General features: G+C 40.6%; 1 protein-coding gene across 1 annotated transcript; it reads left to right on the top strand.

Annotated features, from left to right (window-relative positions):
• The first annotated feature begins 474 nt into the window (after positions 1 to 474).
• On the top strand, positions 475 to 18,232 carry cand2 (cullin-associated and neddylation-dissociated 2 (putative)). The gene is made up of 24 exons (XM_042213726.1): positions 475 to 912; positions 1,871 to 2,014; positions 3,694 to 3,848; positions 4,301 to 4,424; positions 4,587 to 4,644; positions 4,989 to 5,187; positions 5,628 to 5,733; positions 7,013 to 7,155; positions 7,860 to 8,170; positions 8,606 to 8,747; positions 9,314 to 9,432; positions 9,584 to 9,730; positions 10,162 to 10,383; positions 10,474 to 10,680; positions 11,212 to 11,399; positions 12,933 to 13,098; positions 13,322 to 13,462; positions 14,379 to 14,518; positions 14,800 to 14,975; positions 15,163 to 15,258; positions 16,980 to 17,149; positions 17,227 to 17,391; positions 17,542 to 17,649; positions 17,921 to 18,232. The coding sequence occupies exons 1-24, from the start codon at positions 845 to 847 to the stop codon at positions 18,149 to 18,151; spliced, it is 3,726 nt and encodes a 1,241-aa protein (XP_042069660.1). The 5' UTR covers positions 475 to 844; the 3' UTR covers positions 18,152 to 18,232.
• The last annotated feature ends 5,984 nt before the right edge of the window (positions 18,233 to 24,216 follow it).

Raw genomic sequence — 24,216 nt, 5'->3', positions numbered from 1 at the left:
TAAGCGTTTAGACGAGATCACCTTAACCTTGTTTAGAAGCTAAATATGAACACATTCTAAATAAATTAAAATCCGATCCCTCCCAGATTAGTGAAAATATTTAAAAAAGCTACATTTTCTCTTTTTGAACTGATTTTTAAACATACAAATATCTCTTTCATTAAATATGGGCAGTTTCTTGTCATAATTTTGTCTTTTTTTGTCAAGTGACTCTGTTTTTGTTTCCACTCAAACCTCACCCAAACTTCGATATAATAATAATAATTTGTTAATTATTATTATTATTATTATTATTATTATTATTATACTAATTATTATTATTATTATATTATATAATAATTATTGTTGTTGTTGTTATTGTTATTATTACGTGGTTACGTGAAGAACACAGTTAACCCAAACTGTGCTGCATGTGTGAGTTATCAATAAAGTTGAGGAGAAAAAAAATCTAAACGGCTACTGTAATTGTTGTTGAATTTGTTTATCAATAAAGTTGGGATAAAACTCCAAACGGTTAATGCTAACCGATAACCGTCGGCATTTTTTTCGGCAAATTAGCGTAAAAATAAGACTTGAAACTCGGTTTATCGGCACATTACCGCCTCCGTATGGCCGGTTGGACTCCGTGTGTCCACACGGCGGCGCCACAAAGCTGAACCACTTTCCCTTGCCGTCTATTTTTGGCCGGGCACGCCGAGTGTCGGGTTCCATCAGGCCGTCAGCTCTCCTCTCTGCCCCCCCTAGCCTCGCCATGTTGTCGGCTTAAATCTGGTGGCCAGTTTTCTGAGTTTACCGTTGGAAAAAACTTTTTCTCAGCCTGAGTGACAGCCTAAACAGTGGAAAGATGTCGAGTGTGTCCTACCACATCTCCAACCTGTTGGAGAAAATGACCTCCACTGACAAAGACTTCAGGTAAGAAACAGTGAGCAGCTCTCACAGTGAGATGACACTTTTTTAAAACCCCGACTTGTGTGTGCCATTTTACCACAGAGGAGACAATAGTGCCCTCTATACAGTCTTAATTACTTTTATTTAATCGACACATCATTTATTAGTTTTTTCTACCTGAAAACAAAAAATAGATGTAACAATTTTACCTAACCAAGGTTACGTTTTCATAAAAAACTCCAAATATTATATTAATATTATTGACTAATTTAATCATTATCAAAATATGTTTGTAAATATCTGGTCGGCTGTGATTTTTTTAAAGTACTCAATTACAGAAATTGGAAGTAGGGATTTTTTGCTAACATGATAAATTCATGATCTAAATTGTTTTATATTTTGATAAAGTGAGTCGTTGTTGTGCAGGTAGATAGCAGTAGGTTCAAGAATGTTGGAGATTTTTGTTATTTTATTTTGTCTTAAAAACCTTTTAATACATTGCAAAATATCTTTGGAGATGTTTAACACTGGAGAACACATATTGGGTTTACTGCCATGTATGACCAAGAAAAGTATATTCTGCAACAGTTTTACATGTTTTGATAACTCTTTGAGTGTTATAAACACATCTATAAGCCAGCAACAACACAAGTATAGATTTGAATTACTTAATAATACCAACCTCTACCTCTCTCTTTGTTGTCATTGAATTGATGAGCTAAATATTTATTGGACAAGTAATGTGCACATCTTTACTGAAAGACCACAATTGTAACAGAAGTGTCGAAAAAGCATCTAATTAAAGAATAAATAGACATCTTAACAAATCTAGACACTTAATTCATTATTTGACCCTTTTTTGAGGCAGTAATGAAAAGAAGGATTACTGAAAGGATTCACAGATCAGTTTATTAACTTTGGTCTCTATGTGTGTGTGTGTGTGTGTGTGTGTGTGTGTGTGCATGTGTGTGTGTGTGTGCAGGTTCATGGCCACCAATGACCTGATGCTGGAGCTGCAGAAGGACAGCATTAAGCTGGACGAGGACAGCGAGAGAAGAGTTGTGACCATGCTGCTCAAACTGCTGGAAGACAAGAATGGGGAGGTGCAGAACCTGGCTGTGAAATGGTAAAAATCTCACTCGTACGCACAGTGTGAACCGGTGCCAGAAGTCAGTGTCCTGGTGTGTTTTCTTTCCTTAACTCCACAGTCTGGTCAGGGGTCAAAGGTTAGCTTCAACCACGGGCCCTTTAGTTCATGTAAACTGTATTTTATTTATCCAGATTTATTTTTGGATTCCTAGAAAGGTGCTCTTTGTAACTATCCTCTGTGGAAGGGTTAACTAGGTTTAACCACCAGAGGGCTGCATTATCCCCAACCCTTGAGTTATAGACTATTTGAAGTTTTACTGTATCATCTACTCCCATTTACTCGAAAGTCTGTTTCTGGAAACTTTTGTCTTTTGAATAAATGTAATGGAAAGTGACAGCATTATATCAGAGTTCAGCGGGGAGCCTCCCACTGTTACCAAAGTGCTTGCTCATAGGGGGTCATATGATTGTTGGGTTTTTCTCTGTATGTATTATTGTAGGGTCTACCTTACACTATAAAGCACCTTGAGGTGACTGTTGTTGAGATTTGGCGCTATATAAATAAAACAGAATTGACCTGAATTGAATTAAATAAGGATAAGAGTGTTAATATGTCTGTGAAGGTTTTCAGTCATCCAGGTCACCGTAGTCACAGGAGCTTGGAAAGAAAAGCGTCTGGACTTGTTTAAGTTGCTTGAAGACGTTTCACCTTCATCCGAGAAGCTTCTTCAGTTCTAAGGTCAAATGGTGGAGAGTCCCAGATATAAACCTAGTGGGAGTTTCCCCCCAAAGAGGGATAAAGGACCCCCTGACGAGCCTCTACCTAATCACATGAGCCAAGGTGTGAAAGCGGGTGTAGGTCCCAATCAGCCAGGGTTTCGGGTGAGCTCATTCTGAAACCTGGCCCCACCCTATCATGTGATTTCCTGAGGTCAGATGGCCCACTTCCTCCATGTAAAGGTTGTCTACAAAAGGTGACACGGGGGAGCCCATGGCGCAGCCATGTTTTTGTCTGTAGAAACCCTCGTTATATTTGAAATATGTAGTGGTGAGGCAGAGGTCTAACAGTGTGCAAATGTGATCGGGTGTGAAGTTGGTCCTGTCTTCCAAGGAGCTGTCTTCTTGTAGTCGTTTTCTGACAGTCTCCACTGCCTCCGTGGTGGGTATGCAAGTGAAGAGGGAGACTACATCAAAGGACACCATGGTTTCATCTGGGTCCAGGGTAAGTTTCTGGACCTTGTCGGTGAAGTCGGTGGAGTTCTTGATGTGATGTGGGGTGTTCCCCACAAGAGGTGCTAGGACAGTAGCAAGGTGTTTCGAGATGTTGTAAGTGGCTGAGTTTATGCTACTGACAATGGGTCTGAGTGGGACACCTTCCTTTTGGATCTTAGGAAGTCCGTAAATGCAGGGTATGGCATCCCCTGGGTAAAGGCGGTGATATGTAAGGCGGTCAATGATTTTGTCCCTTTCAAGGTCTTGAAGGCAAGCTATAAGAGTGTTAATGCACTAAAATGAGAGTGGTACCTTCATTTCTGCTGGACTTAAAGTATTGATGGTGTCTGTGTAGCAGGCTGTGTGTTAGATAGCCACCTTTTTGTTTTTGCAAAGTGCTTGGTTAGATACTACAGGTCATATTTCTATCACATAATTATTTAAACAAATAGTGGTTTGAAACAAAATTATGACATTTTTTAACTTGGTGTGTTTGTTTTTAAGCCTGGCGCCTCTGGTGAGCAAAGTGAAGGAGCCCCAGGTGGAGACGATGGTGGACGTGCTGTGTTCAAACATGACGTCGGACAAAGAGCAGCTGAGGGACATTTCCAGCATGGGACTGAAGACCGTGATCGCAGAGCTGCCACTCACATCCTCAGGTGAGCGCTCACTGTCCTCCCACCTGTCTCCTCGTCGTGATGATCAGCTTTTAATGGTGGATTTCCATCTCATGTTAAAGGGGCAACTTTGAGAGTATGAAGAGCATCAATAATACATGGCATAGAAGCAAAGCTTACATTGTAGACAGTCATTCATATTTTACTTTAATAAGTTTGTAATTTTCCTGGGACTGCATGTAAAAGTGTCTGAAATTACCTACACAGCTACAACACGCCATATTTGTGTTTTCACCAAATAATAACCAATAATTGTAAATTGTCACTTTTTCACCATTAATTTTTGCACACTCTCGCTGCCATCTGGGCTTAATTGTCACAATTATTCAGCAACTACAGTCCTTAATGTGAGCTGAAATCAGGATGTCTGATCATTTGAAGGCAGTGAAAGCTCAAAGTTGTTTAAACATCCTTGTTTTGGGTTGGATCCACAGGTTTGACTCTGACAGGCAGCGTGTGTAAGAAGATTACCTCCCAGCTGATTGGTGCCATGGGGAAACACGATGATGTGTCTGTGCAGTTAGAGGCCCTGGACATCCTGTCGGACATGTTGGGAAGGTAACAACAAGATCTCGGTCCAAACGTGATGACTGTCCCACATTAGAAAAGTACCAGCTCAAACACACACACACACACACACACACACACACACACACACACACACACACGGTACACGTTGCTGAACTTTTAAGCTTTTCACTGTTTGCTTTCTTTCCACAGGCTGAGTGGTGCACTGGTCAGTTTCCACAGCTCTCTGCTCTCCAGCCTTCTGCCTCAGGTGAGAAACACTCAGCCGCTCAAATGTAAACTGTGGTTTTACAGTGTAGTGCTACCATGACAACCCAAAAAATCACTGTCATCTGTTTTTAGACATAATTATTAGTATACTTAAGATAACAGGATATTTTTCATATTATTATAAGAAACCCGTTTTTATAAGAATCGTGCACATCACTTTCTCTCATTTCACGTTGCTTTCAGTATATTTACTGTATGCTTTAACAGCTTTATGATGACTTTCATTCATTTTGTTGTACAGTTTATTTGATTGTATTTTTACTCATTTGTCCCTTTATCTGCTCGTTAATGTTTCTTCATTCATTCGTCATTTGGATGCTGCAGTTAACCAGCCCCAGAATGGCGGTCAGGAAGCGCTCCATCTTAGCTCTCGGTCACCTGGTGCCCTGCTGCAGCCCTGCCCTCTTCTCCCAGCTGACAGAACACCTGATGAAAGAGCTGGCCAAGGGTCCGCCCACATCAATGACAAGAACATACATCCAGTGCCTGGCAACCATTAGTCGTCAGGGCGGCCATCGAGTCGGTGAGCTGATGCTGTGTTTATGCCGCCTTCAGTGCTGAATGGGGAAACAAACTAGTACGACAGTGACTGGTCTTCTGAAAGGTTTCAGATGTTGATAGTCCAGCGCTCCTGTATTCTGACTGTTTTTTATAGAATACATCTTCTTAGTTTCAATAATGTAGCAAATGTTTGGTCCACACTCAGACATGTAAATGTCTTTCAGATGATCTAGAATTCAATTTAGCACTGATAGCTAAGATGATGACTTTCCTCCAACTTTCCCTGTAGGGGGAAGTCGGCTCTTGGCCCTTCATCTGGTGCCCTTGCACTGTATGAAGCCCCCACATGGCTGCAGACTCGTGGATCTTTTTAAACTTTGGTTCTTCATGCATTTTTTGTGTCATTTAGTGAAGAAAAACATCTAAAGTGTAGATTCTTTTCCCATTCTTTGTGGTTTGTAGGTGAACATTTAGAGAAGTTGATCCCAATGGTGGTAAAGTTCACCGGAGTAGAAGATGATGAGCTGAGAGAGTATTGTTTCCAGGCCTTTGAAGCTTTTATACGCAGGTACACACAAAGTCATGTTTCCATCACTTTAGGGGACAATATTTTCACGCTGATTTCCCACAGAGTTACACTGACTATAACCAGAAGCTCTACAGACCTAACCCTGTTCTAATTGTTACCTTGAAGCAAGTCTTTATACACATTCACTATAGCAGTGTTTCCCAAACTTTTTTTGCTAAGCCCCCCTTTGCTTTACAAGAAAAATGCCCCCCCACCCCCCTTCTCACGCACAAACACATCCTCCAACCACACACACCCATATTTTGCTCCCTTTCACACCTCAAACATTTAGTAAACAATTAAGGAAATACAAGTAAACTGCAATAAATTACAGGTAGTAATAAAATAAGCTACTAACTCTTTTACGCTACATCCACACCTACACGGGTATTTTTGAACACGCAGCTGTTTCGTCCACACGTAAACGGCGTTTGGAATCACCTAAAACTGAGATTTTTTAAAACTCCTTTTTTGCGTTTACGTGTGGACGAGGAATACAGAGTTCGTCACGCAACGTCAAAGGTATGTGCCTTTTTTCACATCACGCTGTGCGCCACGTTATTGTTTACATGAGATGAATTACAGAATGGCAGATAGAGACAAAATACTGTTAATCTGACTGTCTGCACTTTTTACACACTTACATACACACACGCAGTTACTGTCTCTGTATTTAGAAAGGCAGAGGCGTCACCGTGTGATTATTTTACGTGTAGTTGTTTTTTTTTCCTGTGTAATAATATTCAACATTGCTATCAATACATTTTTCAAAAAATGCCTCTCTGTGCAAAATGGATTTAAAAGCATAAACAGCTGTGGGATACTGTTAGTCCGTGATTTGAAGAGCCCAGTGCTGCTCCCGACGCAGGGAAAACCAACCCTGCAGGGAGACCTACCTCGCCACTTGTGCAGGTGAAGCCAAAGAGCAGATATGCTTCATCATATTTTCAAGTCTTTGGCTTAGAATGAAGTTGGTTTGGAAACATATTCAGCGATGCTTCATCTCCTGCTTTGCGTTTGTGGAGGCGCCCCGTGCTAGCAGTGTCCAAGCGTTTTGTTTTTTTCCCCCCCTTTTCATACGCCCCCCCCTCCCCCTGTAATGGCTCTGCACCCCCGCCTAGGGGGGCGGGCCCCACACTTTGGGAAGGTCTGCACTATTGGGACCTCTGTTCAGTCCATGTTGTAAACAGGTCATTGTCCCCTCAGCATGACCCACAGGCGTACATACCCACACTCCGTGTCCTTACTGTGGCTCTTTCTGTTACTTCCTGATTGGCAGGTGTCCAAAGGAGATGTCGCCTCACATTGCCACAGTGACTCAGCTTTGTCTTAAGTATATGACCTTTGACCCCAACTACAACTATGATGACAACGAGGAGGAGGATGAAGATAGAATGGACATAGATGATGAGCTTGAGGAAGGTGTGTGAGATCTGTGTGTCTGTGAATAGAAATTTAGCAGAAAAACTATTAACAGGAAGCAAATAACAGGAACATACAGAACATGATGGTAATCAATCATCATGTTTTAGGTGTCTAGTTTTGAATTAATCCAGCGATTACGATCTGTACATCCATGGTTACATTCCAAATGGCCAAATGATAACTGATCATTTGTCCGTTTTCAGTGGCGTGAAAATGTGAACAAATGAGAGCTCAGAGAGAACAACAGTCCTTACCTGCAGCTGACACCACAGCAGGACAACCTTTATTCTTTAATGCTGTTTTCTTGGTTCCCAAATAGGCCTCTATGTTGGTGTTTACATTTTCATATGTATTTTAAAACATAAATATCAGTCTTTAAAGCAGGTCTTTATAACTGACATTGAAGCATGAAATGTTCGTATGAACACAGACTACATTAAAAACACTGAAGTTAAAGACATTTAGGCTGCATATGGATGATTTTTGTACCTGTATTCTTTAAGTGAGTTTATCTGATTTAGAAAGAAGTTATTTAACTTTTCAACAAAAGCGGTTGTTTTTGTTCAGATTGAGTCTGTCGATTCTTAAAACTATTACAAACTTCACACAACAAAATGTGAGGTCTTTTGAGTTTTGCTGTCTTCCATCCGTCACCTGTATGAAGCAAATCGAGTTTATTCTCGTTTCACGACTTCACTCAGAGTCAGACGACGAGTACAGTGATGACGATGACATGAGCTGGAAGGTGCGGCGCTCTTCCATCAAGTGTCTGGAGGCGTTGATCAGCACGCGTCTGGACCTCCTGCTCTCCTTCTACTCCTCCATCTGCCCCGCTCTGCTGGCACGATTCAAGGAGCGCGAGGAGAACGTCAGGGCCGACGTCTTCACTGCTTTTTCAACGTTGCTGAGACAAACACGGGTGGCATCGAGTCGCCACAGCCTCATCGTGTCTGGTTCAGATCCCGGGGTGAGAAGAGAGGAGGAGCCGGCAGTCGCCTTGCTGAAAAAACAGGTGCTGAGAAGTTTTTGGATGGAGTATATTTGAGTTTCACAAGTAGAGCTGAAAAGTAGTTAAATTTAAATTACATTTTTAAAGGTGTCATTGACTTACCTAAAATTCAAAGATGTTTGGTATTTAAATGTAAAAGGCAGGCTACAGAGTCGAGACTACCTAACAGTCCAGGCAAATCAGCTGATCTTTGCTCATTTCTAGCATCATCTTTTTATTCTTGGACTCCATCAGAGTAGCTCTCTATGATTTACAATTCCAAATGCCTGCATGCTTATCCCATATATGAGCCTAAACAGACCCTTCACTTTCTGTCTGAAAAACCTGCTTGAGCTTCTTCGCCTTTAAACAAACGTGTCCATATCTAAGATGTTGCAGTCTTCCAGTTCTGCTGAGCGTCTCGTAAATATGAATTGCAGAAATAATTTGTGTGTCCAGGTGCCGGCGACTGTAAAGGCCCTCCACAGACAGCTGAAGGAGAAGAGCATCAAATCCCGACAGGGTTGCTTCTGTCTCCTCACTGAGCTGGCTCACACTGTACCGGGAGCCCTGGAAGAGCATATACCTGCCCTGATACCTGGTAGGCACACACCTACACACACACACACACAACCCCGTTCAACTATCTTAGTGAGGTCCTTCAGTGACATAATGCTTTCCCTAGCCCCTTACCCTAACCATTAAAAATGATTGCCTAACCCTTACCCTAAACCTAACCATAACCTAATTGTAACCCAGACACTAAAACCACATTTTGAGCCCCAAAAATGCCTTTAAATGCCTTCAAATTTGTGAGGACCGGGTTGTGTGTCCTCACAAGTGACTGTTGGTTCTCACAAGTATAGTAGAATGCAGATTTCGGTCCTCACAAAGATAGCTAGACAGGAACACACACACACACATGCATTACAAATTAATTCTTAACCGTCAAACTGGTCAGAAACTTTCACTCTCTTTTCAGCAAAGTCACATAGACTTTAAGGGAGATCTTTAAGATCTTTAAAATCTAAAACTCACACATTTCCTACAACCGGCTGTTCCTAAGTCTCCCAGTAGCTTTTCTCTTTCACTTCAGCTGCTGTATTTTTGCTCCTTACTCCCACTCTTTCTTTCTTTCTTTCTGTTCCTGTCCCCTCCTTCCTGCAGGCATCGTCTTCTCCCTGACAGACAAATCCACCCTGTCCACCATGAGGATCGATGCGCTCTCCTTCTTCAACGTCCTGCTCCTCTCCCACCCTCCTCAGGCCTTTCAGCCACACATGCAGGTTTCAAAAACTTCTTTTAAGGCTTTGTCTTGAAACCTGTAAACTGTCTCTCATAATGACTCGGGGGATCTGCAGCTTTAAAAAGTTGAATCACTAAATTTTTCAACAATAATGAGAATGTAAAGACTAACTTGTGCTGTGACCCCTGCAGGTGCTGCTGCCCCCAGTGATTGCATGCATTGAGGACACGTTCTATAAAATCACCTCAGAGGCTCTGCTGGTCATCCAGCACCTGGTCAAAGTGATGAGACCGCAGGGACAAGCAGGAGGATTTGACCCTAAACTGTTCGTTAAAGAGGTGAAATGGCTCAGGACTGTTTTGCTTTCTGGTCTGAGGCGGTTTAATTTAATTGTGCTCCATAGCACCCTGTCTATTTATCATTTTTAATGTGTTGTGGGAGCAAAGAATTAATGAAAAACGACTGTGAATGGCAGGTTAAATACTGTGATTTGTCTAAGGAAAATGAACAAACATGACTTTGCCGGTGCTTTCCTGCTTGCCTGAATCAAAGTATTTCTACAGAATTATAGATTTTAAAAACATCTGAAACAAACTGTGATCAAAAGGTTCTGTGACTGCTCCCTCTTCATGGTCTCTGACATCGCTGGTTCATACTTTGGCACCAGGAATTTTGTGCTGCTGTGCTGGTGCCTTCACAAGGCTTTCCTGATGTGTGGAACAGGTTCTACCTTTTCTTTATAATTTTAATTTATTTATTTTTCCCAAAGGTGTTTTCTGTAACGATGAAGCGGCTCAAAGCAACAGACATCGACCAGGAAGTAAAAGAACGAGCGATTTCCTGTATGGGTCACATTGTTTGTCACCTTGGTGACCACCTGAGGGCAGAAGTTCAGGCAGTCTTGGCGATCTTTCTGGAGAGATTAAAGAATGAGATCACAAGACTAACAGCAGTTAGGACCATCACCCTCATCGCTGCCTCTCCGTTAAAGGTTTATTATGACTTTCGTTTTGTTTTTTTAATTTAATGAACACATTATTTAATTTGAAAGATTTTAGTAACTTCCTGTCCTTTTCTACAGATCGACATGTCACCCATCCTGCCAGAAGCGCTCTCTGTGCTGGGATCTTTCTTGAGGAAGAATCAGCGGGCGTTGAAGCTCGGGACGCTGGCGTGTCTGACGGCGCTGGTCACTCATCACGCTGCCAGCATTAAACCTGCAGCCCTGGAGCCCGTGCTGAGCGAACTTCCTACTCTGGTGGATGAGAGTGACATGCATGTTTCACAGGTACAGGCACTGAACCGAACATGCACATGAATCAGGTCAAGAATTAAATCTATAGAATATAATTTTTTTTCATAAATGAATCAACGTGCATGTGCATGACATTTGAACTTAGACAGATAGTGACAGGAAGTTTTACTTTTTGAGATTGCCTTTTAGAAAGCAGTAATGTGCCTATTTTATGTCGTATTATGGTAAAAAATGTGTAATTGCAGATGTTTGGAGGTGGTTCTTTTTGTTCCATCATATAGTTCACACCCAGAAAAACATACATTTAGGAAGTGGGTTAAGGAATATCAAACATAAAGTTTAGGGCTCAGATTACATGTGTTGGTGGAAAGCGGGGATCTTATTCTGCTCATTTTGATTTTTATTTAGATTTTTTCTCCTTGTTCTCTGTTAGCGTAGCTGCGTGACTCAAAAGTTCACAGGCCGCTGAGTCAGCTTTCCTTAAAACAGGATGTTGCCTGCAGACATTGTTGGACACATGAAACATGTTGTGGTTGAATCTACCTGTAGTTTGCCTCTGTTTAGGTGTCCATCACCTTGCTGACCGGTATGGCCAAAGCCTACCCCTCGACTCTGGCTAAGATCAGCTCGTCTGTTCTGCCGGGAGTCTTCAGACTCATCCATTCACCGCTCCTGCAGGGTAGCACTCTGGAAGCAATACTCGAGTACTTGCAAGCACTGGTGCTGTCCAAAACCAGTAATCTGAGCTACAGGTGAGATAGGATGTGGTTGTGAATCTCTTTGGGTCATTTATCCTAATAACACTGGACAGATCAACAGTTTTGGAGTGGGAAAGCTGTTTAGTGCTGAGGATTATTGCTAATGGCTTATTTATAATGTTTTCGTTAAACTATAATGAATTTTAATCACTGATATGAATCAAATGTTTTTAAATAGTTGTTGGAAAGCCTCTAATTTAGCCCACATTTTTAAAAGAGCAGCAGTGCATCATTCCAGTGTTTCCCTCAGGCATGTAAACAGTAGTTATCTCATCAAATGCCATGAAAACCTTCCAAAAGCCACAGTTCAAATGTGTTTAAGTGATTAGAAGTCATTATTTTATATTATTAGACAGCAAGAATATGAAACAGCGGATTGAAACACCATCAGATTCCCAGGAGTCCACATTAAATCACATCCCCTGGGTGTAGACGTCAGTGTGAGTCACAGCTGAGTCAGGTCTGCTTTGTTATCTCCAAGAAATGAATATTCATGTAATTACCATCTGCAGGGGAACTCCAAAGTTTTTACAGATAAATATCAGTTCAGTATTCGGAGGGAGGAATACTCAGTCTGTTGTGTAATGTCTGCTCTGGCTCTGGAGAAGTTTGTCTGGTCTGAGAAAATAAGCCTGAGTCAGTTTGTTCTGTGTTGACTTTGAGATAATTAAACCAAACCAGGAGAATGACACAACCTGATAACATCTTCTATTTAAAGTGGCAGTAAAGCAAGTCTTTCCCCTGAAGGTTTGTCAGATAAGAGTCAGACTCTGCACTCACAAGCTGCTAAAGTCTTGTTTAAAACATGTTAATCATGACCACAAGTGACCTGGTTAGCCTCAACTAACCCAACATTGCATCAGCAAGTCATGCTGATGTTCCTGTACTGCTGATTAACATATGAGCAAGATGTATAGTGTGTCTTCCTCCGACTGTGTGTATATTTCAGTCCATGTGACCTTCATCAGATTAATTATATTCTATCATTTGTGTACATACTGTCCATATACCTGAAAATGCTTTTTGTTCAGGCAAAGCTTGATCTTGGATCCAGACCAGACGTACATTCAGTTGGGGTGAAATGCCTCAGTCACTGCAGTACACTTATTTTCGTGTATGATATATTTTTTACAGAATAATATAATAATGGTCAGTGCAAATGCTTGGTTGGATTCTACTCTGACAGATCTACGTTTTCCGTCTGCACTCTTCCTGTTTGCTCAAGATTTTTTATTTCTATCTGTAATTTTTCTTAAAGATCTTTAATTATATTGTTTGATATGAATCAGAACATTTTTCCCAGCACCTTTTTTAAACTATAACTGGAAGATTTAACCAGATCAGTCCATTTAGTGTTAGTAACATATCAACACAAATACTACACCCGGGATTATAATCCTCTCCTCTCCTCTCCTCTCCTCTCCTCTCCTCTCCTCTCCTCTCCTCTCCTCTCCTCTCCTCTCCTCTTCTCTTCCTCTCCTCTCCTCTCCTCTCCTCTCTCTCTCTCCTCTCTTCTCTCTCTCTCAGTCAGTTGCTGAAGTCTCTCATGGAGCCGTTTCACAGATCTCAGTCTTCTGCAGATGGCAGCATCGTCCATAGGCAGTCCTACCACTCAGTCGCTCGTTGTGTGGCTGCTCTGTCCTCTGCTTCTCCCAAAGAGACTCCTGGCACTGTGGCCGGCTTCATACAGCAGGTGTGAGAGTCTGGCATTTGTGCTCTGCTTTAGCTTCAATGGAGGTTTCCTCTAAGAATGTGACACAAACAGACATGAGATATAAATTTGTTAGACAAATTTCGTGTTTGTTTGTTTTATAAAATTTGATCTGAAACTGTCCTCTTAGAAGCCACCTTTGTTTTCTTTGCTGTTATTACTTTAACACTTACCTCATTGAAATTCTGCCCTCTCCTCTCCTCAGGTGAAGAATCCCGGCTCTCCAGAGGCTGCTCGTGTCCTCGCCCTGTTGTGTCTGGGGGAGGTGGGGAGGAAGGGCAGTCTGGGAGGAAGTAAGGAGGTGCAGGGAGTCATCTTGGAGGCTTTCTCTTCCACCAGTGAAGAGGTAGGACACACTCATCCATCCATCCATCCATCTTCATCCGCTTTATCCGGGGCCGGGTCGCGGGGGCAGCAGCCTAAGCAAAGAGGCCCAGACCTCCCTCTCCCCAGCCACCTCCTCCAGCTTATCCGGGGGAATACCAAGGCGTTCCCAGGCCAGCCGAGAGATATAATCTCTCCAGCGTGTCCTGGGTCTGCCCCGGGGCCTCCTCCCGGTGGGACATGCCTGGAACACCTCACCCAGGAGGCGCCCAGGGGGCATCCTTGTCAGATGCCCGAACCACCTCAGCTGGCTCCTTTCGATGTGGAGCAGCAGCTGCTCTACTCTGAGCCCCTCCCGGATGGCCGAACTTCTCACCCTATCTCTAAGGGAGAGGCCAGCCACCCTTCGGAGGAAGCTCATTTCTGCCGCTTGTATCCGCGATCTCGCTGATACAACCATACTATCCACATCTGAATATTTAAATTTTTCATTCACAATGAATAAATTTATCTTTTAGTTAAAAGAAGAGCTTCTCCAAATCCGATTGTTTATTTTCCACAAAGGAAAACTGATTGTTTCCCCCACATCACAGTTACGTTTCCTTGATATTGAAACCTAATTAGTCAAAAAGTCCTTTTTGTTTTTTACCCTTTTACTGCTTTGATATCAGTGCCAGTTGTTTGTTTTACTACTTATTAGGTAAGTGCTTCTTCAGTGTCTGATAGTTAATTCACAACGGCCAGAAACATTAGGAGGTGTGAAAACAGAGCTTAAAGAAGATTTAGAGATCTGATCCTTCAGAATGAGATGTTGCTTTAGCTCTGTGGAGCAAACTGTGTGGAGAGTAGAGTGGGTTAGTTCAGTCGATGAATTAATGCGACAAAGGTTAAATAAGGTCAGACAGCCGACTGTGTGGACATCTTGTTTGTGATTTCAGGTGAAGACGGCAGCCTCCTGCGCTTTAGGCAGCATGGCCGTCGGCTGCCTGAGCGATTACCTGCCCTTCCTCCTGAAGGAGATCTCAGCCCAGCCACGGAGACAGTACCTGCTCCTTCACTCCCTCAAAGAAGTCATCAGGTGTGTGTTCTGTTGAATGTTTGGCTAAATGTGTGTGTGTGCATTTAATTCACCATAATCTGTTGTTTTTCTCTGAAGCAGGTGATCATTGAAAAGCATCATTTATGAGTTCACTGCAGTTTAAGTGTGAATTTTGCAGCTTAATATTTAAGCTGATAAAAATGATAGATTTTGCCAAAAAACTTTGCAAAGCTTTGCAACAAAATTTGCATGACATATGTTGAATAAAATGAGTTTAAAGTTTTCTTAAAGTTTCCTTCCTCCTCTCTCTCTTTGTTCAGTGTCTGCCCAGCCTCCAGTCTCTCGCCCCATGTAGAGTCTGTGTGGGCCTTGCTGTTTCAGAACTGCGAGTGTCAGGAGGAGGGCACCAGGAACCTGGTGGCTGAATGTTTGGGAAAACTCACTTTAGTCAATCCGGCAGCACTTCTGCCTCGACTTAAACAACAACTTAAAACTGGTAGGATGATATTTAAGAACTGTTTTATATTTTTGTTTTTTATGTCAGATGCAACAAATAATACAGAATTAACATCTTCATGGTCAATCTCTGTTTCTGTACATGGTCTTGACATTTTGTATTAATATGGCTTCAATATGAATGAGAAAAAAATATAATCTTTATTTTTGTTACATTGTCTCCACAGGTTCTCCTTTAGCTCGCAGCACCGTGGTAACAGCCATCAAGTTCACTATTGTTGACCACCCGGCACCTATAGATTCACTGCTGAAAGACTGCATAGGTAAATGTTTGCATCCCATGTTACATCATTACTCTTCATCTTTTTACATTAACACAGAACGTAAAGTGGGAACATTTTTCTAAAATTCAGTTTCATGGTGAAACATTAATGGCTCACATATGCAGATTTGCAGAGGTAGCCGAGCAATTCTGGTGTTTCCCTTTGGAAAAGGCTGTGTGAAAGCAAGTTAGAGCAATGAAAAAATTCTAAACCTAAAACTTTAATTGCTGACCTGGTCCAACGGGTAGACTGGAACACTTGTAGATAGTGATGGTGCGATGAAGCTCCATGAATGTGTCGAATCTTTCCGAACAATTGCTCATTTTGAAGTAATGACATCTACTGTTCATTCGATGTACAGCAGCCCAGCTGTGATAATACATGTGGGGTGCATACCAGCGGATATCAGGTTCTGTATTTTATTTTTGCTATACACACAGACACCTCTAACCAACCATCCTCTCTGAGATTGATTTGAGAAGATGTGTGTCATTATTAGGCGATATCATGTCTAAATGCTCCCTAACTGCGGATATTTTTCACCTTGTTGGCTCCATAATGTTCTTATAATCTCCTTGCAAGCTTGTGATGATCCTCAGAGTCACGTCAGATCCAGTTCACACAGAAAATTAAAATTCCTGCATCTTTTCAACAGCTCGAGGCACATCACGAAGCAGTGATCTCATGTCAGAGAAACAAGCCTCATTTTGTCATTGCTGTCAGATGTAACATCACTCATTGTAGATGTATGCTCTCCCTTTCAATTCCTGAAGAATCACACTGCATTGAAATACAGGCTTGTAGTACCATTACACATAGTATAACATGTCTCATAATCAGATTGACTCGCCTTTCAAGCAGAATCAGAATACTTTATTAATCCCTGAGGAAATTGTGTGGTTACAGTGTCCCCAAGACAATAAGAACAGCATAGAATAAGTTGTTCCTCAGCCTGCTGTCCCAGCATGCAACGGCATAGAGGATGGCGCTGGCCACTCTGGTAGAGTGTAGTGGTGTTTTTAACCCAGTCCAGCTTATTATCAACGTTTATTCTGAGGTATTTATAGTCCTCCACTTTGTCCTCCTGGATTGAAACAGGTTTCCTGATCCCCATAAAGTCCACAATCAATTCTTTGGTTTTTGTCACGTTGAGCTGCAGAGGATTCTGCACAATTGAGCAGGTAGATGAATGGAGTCCTCTGCTCCGACGCAGGGCTGGTAAGCGAAATGAAGGGGATCCTGATGTGGCCTGACTGTAGCTCATAGCAGGTCAAGGATGAGACTTTCCAAGGGTCTGTAGTCCTGGGGGCCACTGGGACAGATGTCTTCCACAGCACCAGGACTGTCTGCAAACTCAAACTCATCAGGAACAGTTTATACACAGGCCTTGAGAACACGAGGACTCACCCTGTCTGGTCCAGCAGACTTGCCTGAGTGGAGTCTTCTCATTTGTCTCAAACCTGTGTGGCCATTATAGGAACTGCAGTTTTCCCCCTTCTTTGTTGGTAGCATTTTTCAGCCCCACAGATTGATGCTTGGATGTGTTGACAGATAAGTGATACACTGACTACAGATAAGTTCCTCATATGATCCCACTTAAAAACCAAAACAAATGTTCATTTAATCTTAAATATAAACTGAAGTCTAATGCTGACTCAAATATAAAAACCCAGATGAGGCTCTGAAAAATAAAAAGCTGTGATGTCATCTCTGTGTGACAGGTGACTTCCTGAAGACCCTGCAGGATGAGGACATCAATGTGCGACGTATCGCCTTGGTAATGTTTAACTCAGCAGCTCATAACAAACCGTCTCTGATCCGCGGTCTCCTGGGAAGAGTGCTGCCTCACCTCTACAAGGAGACCCAGATCAGGAAGGACCTCATCAGAGAAGTGAGTTAGCTGATTTAGAAGCAGCAGGCGTTTCTGTTCGTGCTCTGTGCAGACGTTTTACTGTTTGTGTGCTGCAGGTGGAGATGGGTCCGTTCAAGCACACTGTTGATGATGGGTTGGATGTGCGTAAAGCTGCATTTGAGTGTATGTACAGTCTTCTGGACAGCTGCCTGGAGGGGCTGGACATCCTGCAGTTCCTGGATCATGTAGAGGAAGGACTCAAAGACCACTATGATATCAGAGTGGGTGGAAAAATAGTTAAAGTAAAAATGATCCACCTCTTTACCTTCTGTCCTGTGGAATGATTTCTGGGGTGTTCAGTAGCACCAGCAATCAGAAAATAATGATTTATTTTTGATCATTTTCTCCTTGTTTTTAATATCACTGTGCAGATGTTGACCTTCCTGATGCTGGCCAGACTGGTTTCTCTGTGTCCTGCTGCTGTTCTCCAGAGACTGGACAGGCTGGTGGAACCGCTTAAAGCGACCGTCACCACCAAAGTACTCAAAACAGACACACAGTCATAGAAATCAACACTTCATTAAAACATTATGATTCAGAAAATTAAAAAAAACTGCATGGATTGGAGTTGATGGTCTCTTAAACACAACTTACCAGAAATTATTTATAAAAACCGCATCCTTACTCTCTACGAACCTTTTTTTATAGTTTAAAGGTAAAATACACAGAGATCTTTACAAACCTGGAGTTGTAACCTTGAGTTTCCCTCTGCCTTGAAATGAAGTCTCCGTCTCCTTCCTCCACCTGCAGGTGAAGGCCGGTTCTGTGAAGCAGGAGTTTGAAAAGCAGGAGGAGCTGCGGCGCTCGGCCATGCGTGCTGTCGCCGCCCTGCTGGCTGTGCCTGAGGTGGAAAGAAGCCCCAGCATGGCCGAATTTGCCAATCAAATCAAAACCAGCACTGACATGGCGTCTATCTACCAGAGCATCAAGGGAGGGGAGGGTGGGGGTATAGGAGCCACAGAGAGCATGGATATGAGCTAGAAACATGCTGGAGATGTTCATGAGAATGTTTTTATCGATGAGCTTTAGGCACAGCACATTAAACTGATCTGTGTTTGTACAGTGTCAGGTTTCATTTTCAGTTATTTTGTTCTTCATATTTTGTTCCTTCCAGCAGGAGTTCGGTTTAAATTAGTTCACATGAATTAAAGTTGTAGCAGCAGCCTCCTGGGTCTTTCAGGTTTTCTCATGGATTTGTTCAGGATCTAAAAAAACATACATTTGGTTTTATGCTATATGAAAATGGGACATCACAAAACCACAGCAGACATCTGTGTTTCACTCACGAAGGAAATTTGTTCACTGAGTGTGACGTGCTTTTCAGTCAGCTGTCTGTGTGAAGTGCAGACTTTTCCCTAGTTTTGTAAGATTTATAAATAAATTGGTATATTAAAGTAAAACTGAGCATGATTACATCCTTTACAGGTTATTCGAGCTGGTTCTTTTAGATGTTTATAAACAAAATTTGTATTTTTCACATAAATAAACAACTGTGACAAATCAAATTTGTATTATGTTTTTATTATATTTATATTATGTTTGTATTTAGAGTTCTGGGGTAACACGTAGCACAAACAACAGAGCATATAAGGACGTCATACAACTAATGCATTGTTTGCATTTTGCATTGTTATAACATTGTCTGGATTAATGTAATATCAATGGAAAAGTGTAGAAATATATAGAATCTTTTTTTTTTGTATTTTTTACGTTATAGGACAATAAAATTATGAAAAAAACGTGAAGGATTCGTTTTCAATGGAGCTGAGGACTGAATGGTTCAACAGAGTAATGTGAGCCTCAGCTTTTAAACATGACAGGAAATAACCAGCAACATTCATGATCTATACTTCAGTGACACATTATTAGAAAAGAACTAGTAATTAATTGTCCTATAAGGCAGCGGTCCTCAACCACCAGGCCACGGACCCGTCTGTGAGTCATTTGCTACCAGGCCGCGAGAGTTGAGCCTTGGGTGTGAAATTTATGGTTTTCTAAATTTCTTTTTTTTTTTAAATGATGATGATTGACAAACGGTGATTTGCTTTTATTTTTACACTACTAATATGTTGAAAATATATAAATTTACAGTAATATGGCACACTGTCTTAGAAAACAACAGGAAAAATCTGTAACATTATCTACAATTAATCACCCTACAATTTACATAATAACTCTGTATGAATGACAATATTTGCTGCTTTTTTCATTTGAATTTACAAGTTACAACTGTATGTTAATTACTCGAAACATACCGTGCTTTTAATTTTTACCAAAATAGGATACCGTTTTGTGTTCTACATTTACAGTTTATCTTTCACCGTGAAATTCTGGCAACCACAGCTGCCAGTAATTCTCTGTAAATTCCGGTCTGTGGTGCAAAAAAGCTTGTGTACTATGAGACTTGTAGAAGTCTGTCCAGGCTGTACGCTACGACTGCTAGAATTTCACTCAGAAGAGTGAAGTGTTAGCCACTTTGAGCTCTCCACAAACTGAAGTCAATCTGATGTAATCCCACCTCAGATGGTTAAATGAGGCCCTAAAAAACCCCAAACACACACACACAAATAAAAGCTCCAATGTAATGAAAAAAAGAGGAGTTAATTTATTAATAAAAATCCATTTTGTACATTATGAAAGGACGCACAAATGAATTGCTCCATGATGTGTGAAATAATGTCACACAGAAAAACAATATTTAAGAAGAAACTAAAGCCAGTCACCAACAAACTAAAATAAATGTGTGTTCACATTTTATAATATTCATTTTTTAAAACAGCAAGTGTTGCTGACAAAAGCCTATATTTACTACATGTTTTAGATCTGTTGGCTTTTCACTTCTTATTTAAGGTGTAAAGTGTGTTGCTCTGAAGTAAATTACAGGTTTTAAATAAAACTTGTCAATTAAATGTAAAAACTGTTTAGCAAGTTTTCGAGACAACAGAAGGACCACCTGTGCTGCAGGCCTCGCTAACTATCCACAGAAATACTTGTCAAACATATTTATAATTTAAATGTTATTAATCTTCAGCAGTTAAATGTTGGATCTAAGATGTTCGTCTGCCTCTTTGAACAGTACTAGTAGCAGCGACATCTTTCTCTCAGATGAAAGTTGTGTTAACTGACATCTCTCTGCTTTTTAACTAATGAAATGATTTATGTAAATGCTAGTTTCATCTAATCAGGGCCAGAGCAATACATAAACACATACTGAACATGCTTAAAGGCAACGTGCAAGTAAAAAGGGAATAGAAAAAATGTGTTAAAGGTAACATTAAGCTGTGGAGACCATGACCATGGTCTCCATCTTCTGCCATAAAGTTGAGAGGTTTAACACAGGAGTCTATTTGGAGAAAACCTGAATTAGTCATTAGAGGAGCTGCAGCTTTTGGTACTTGAGTGTTGGCTTAACTTGTCAGCCTTGGATGGTGAATTTTCACTGAGTGTGGTACTGTGCTGTGCTTTTTTGTGTAGATATTATGTAGTACAATTTTATGCTACACACTAACCTCATTTATTTTCCTTTGTATTTTAATGATTTTGGCCACAAATCCTCATTTCTATTTAGCATGAACCATGCAATAATTTCTGCATTTTATGTTTTTGATTTTGTGATTGTATGTAAAATAAAATGAGAAAGATCTTATTGTAAATGATTTTCCGAAATTGAAAAAATGTCAGAGATATCTGAAGACAAACCATGTGATGACTATAAGCAGCAACATCAGCACATGCAGACAGTGAACCACAACTGAAATCACAGACCCCGGGTCTGTGGACAAAACCAGAAATAGAAATCAATCCATATTTAATCAATCTATCATCAATACTCTGCTTTGAAGGAGATGCATTTTGCTCCATATTTTAAAAATTATGCAGATATATTCTAGTAGAGCATGTTTTACAGATCAAATTCAAATACCCTCAGCTTGGGTAGAGGCCCCGGCCTTCTGAGACCCTGAATACGTAGTTTTAGAAACTGAATGGATGAATGTAATCAGTCTGTTTACAGTGCTGCTTATGGAGACTTGATTTACTTTATGCTCTATCTGAAAGAAACGATTTAGCTCCTCCCCCTTTAAGACAGCTTTCCTTTTAAGGAAGTCTTGAACTGTTAGTGGGTGGGGCTTCTGTGCATCAGAGGCGAGACAGATCATGTTTTTCAGATTTCTGTTCCCTTTTGGACTAACTGGGTAAACAAAAGCATGCCTTCTACACTTCCACTCACACTTTACTACATTAGGAATGAAAACTCTGTGACATGCTGCTCCAATATTAGAAAATAAACCCTCCTAAAACAGTTTGTAGAACAGTCTGAGACCTGAACCTTCTCATTATTTAAAATGCTGGCAGTGTTTATTATGAACATGCACCAGTTTAAAAGTAGATTCATACTATTGTTTAAACTTTGGTCATATATCTAATGCAGTATTAGTCTTTAGGCCTCAAAAACAACCAACAGTTGACTCTGTGCCAGCTGATGAGGTTGTGCAGTGAACTGTTGATTTGGTTGGTTACTCCAAAACTAAACGACCAGAATGGTATTCAAGAGCATACATGTTTACATGTATGTGAAAAAAGTCACAAAAACATATAACAGATCCACTTTAGCAGGTAAACCTGATGAAATGTTTGTAATAGAGATTTCTGAGAGCTGAAGACCGGGGCTGTGTTCCAGAAAGCAGCTTCAACAAAGTGTAAGTGTAAATTTAAACTTGAGGAACTCAAAAGATGGTAACTCTGAGTTTCAGTTTTTAGTTCCAGAAAGGATGATCCGAATCCTTTCAGCGAGCTCTGACTGATTACACTAAGCAAAAGGTTTTCATTATATTGGAACTGTTTATTGTTCTTTTTAGCTACTAAAGAATAGTTAAACACCACATGTACTGCTACTATCACTACTACTACTTCTTCTTAACAACATCCACACATTTCTTACCAGGTTCCAATAACATGTTCTTAATGACAGGACATAAGTTTGATCTTTGATAAAATACATTTGTAGTACCCACGACCTGCCTGTTCAAGATGTTTAATGACCACCTTGAGATTTTTATTTTTTTTTCGTGTTACATAGAAAATCAGCCTGTATTTTCTGACACATCCTTCTGTGAGCTTGCTAAGGTTGTTCTGGGGAATAAATGTATCAATATAATCATATTTGTTTATTTGTTTTTGGTTATCTGCAGCTGAATTGAACCCATGATGCTGCATATGCAGCCACTTCAAAGAAGGCCTCATAACCTGCAGAGCAAAGAGAAATGTGATGTAAGGTTATTGAATTTGTGTGTCTGAGAACTTCAGTTGGTTGTAGACGTCCTTCTTATACAGATAGGACTTGTAGAGTTCAGACACTGAAATATAGTAAACATATATATGCATATACAGGATCTTTAGTGATCCTGTCATCAGAGAGACGACGAGTCACAGGAACTTCATCGTGTTGGTTTTGGAAGTCTGCAGTTAGTTTCCTTCGGTCACTTTGTCTCTTCAGTCTGTCGCTCGCCAGTGTTGTTTCGTAAATTTCTCTCAATTGTTCTTAATTTTCTTTTGAACGCAACTCTTTTCTCATCATACTTTGCATCCTCTCATTGTATACATGATGTGGTGTATGAGAGAAGGAAAATGACAGGAAGTCTATGACACACTGGTTATGCAATCTTTTTTCACAACAACCCACTGTGTTGCAGTTTCTTCTGAAAACACTCTAACTGTGCCTGGTTCTTTGCTTTGAGGTTAGATGAACAGAGGGTTAAAGTAGAATGTGGTCCAACTCTGGAAGAAGGCAGTGTTGGAGAGGTAGCTGCAACAACGATGACTTCATTTCAAACTAAAAGATGAACTGCAAATACCTTAAATTATTCCATAATTACACAAGCATGTGATAGAAAATAAAATTAAAAAATTCAAGAGGACAGATACAGAATTTTAAAACAAATGCATTCACTTGTTTAGAACATTTATTCTGAATGCAGCGAGAGATGGTAACAAAAGGCTGCATATGCTGTACATTTTAGAGCAGTCACACACGCGCGCACACACACACACACACACACACACACACACACACACACACATGCACACTTTTTTATAAATCCACATGCAGCCAGTTGTGTATAAGTTGGCATAAGTGATTACTTATACCTAGAGCTGGGTGGTTGGCTTGCTACCAAGATGCTGATGATGAACAACAAGCTTAAAATAAAATGTTTTGTTGAAAAAACGCAAAAGCTGACAGTTTGTCTTTGAGGAGCTTCAGCAGAACACAAAACGCCTGCTGTGGGCCGTGCTAATTATCATCAGAAATACTGTTATAGTATATTAAATATTTCAGTTGTATTAATCTTCCTTGAGTATCATTCTCAATGTGACATTAGCAAACAAAACATCTTTATTTCTTCTGTAAAGTTGAGTGTTTTAACACAGACGTCTTTGGTGACCAATCGCTATCTAGACAACGTCAGGTGGTCATTAGAGGAACTGCAGTTTTTGGTTCTTCATCACTGGGTTGAATTTATGCAGCGTAGAGCAAATGTGATTTGAATGTTGCATGACATAGATGAATATGAGTAGTCATGCATTCAGATTTTATGAATGCACAGCGACATACTAACATAACACATAACAACAAAACAGATTTTTCTTCATGATCCATTGCTCCTTTTCCCCCAGTCAGTAAGAGTAAATAAAGATGTCAACTCAATAACAGTTTAATAACAGCTTAGCTGACTTGTTGTAGCACAATTTGTTTGAAGTGACTTGAAACAGTAACAACAGCATCACATACAAACACAGAGCCACAACAGGAATGACCCTGTCGTGAATCTGTGGTTCAAAAACAAAAAACCAAATGACATTCATCTTAAAAAATCTATTATGTAAAGCAGAGGTGTCAAAAAGAAATATGAAGAAGCATACGCTCACTTAATCCCACCCTGTCCAACTAAAATCAATCTATCTATCTATCTATCTATCTATCTATCTATCTATCTATCTATCTATCTATCTATCTATCTATCTATCTATCTATCTATCTATCTATCTAT

This window comes from Haplochromis burtoni, unplaced genomic scaffold, assembly GCF_018398535.1.
Source record: "Haplochromis burtoni strain Fernald_Lab_line unplaced genomic scaffold, NCSU_Asbu1 Contig_473, whole genome shotgun sequence".
Taxonomy (NCBI): Eukaryota; Metazoa; Chordata; class Actinopteri; order Cichliformes; family Cichlidae; genus Haplochromis; species Haplochromis burtoni.
Note: the sequence above shows the minus strand (reverse complement) of the source record. Positions and strands in the feature narration are given on the sequence as shown.

Excerpts from the sequence above, each read along its gene's own strand:
- cand2 (XM_042213726.1), top strand. The coding sequence starts at position 845 with ATGTCGAGTGTGTCCTACCACATCTCCAACCTGTTGGAGAAAATGACC. Across the intron at positions 4,425-4,586 it reads CTGTCGGACATGTTGGGAAG|GCTGAGTGGTGCACTGGTCA; the intron begins GTAACAACAAGA and ends TTCTTTCCACAG. Across the intron at positions 8,171-8,605 it reads TCGCCTTGCTGAAAAAACAG|GTGCCGGCGACTGTAAAGGC; the intron begins GTGCTGAGAAGT and ends TTGTGTGTCCAG.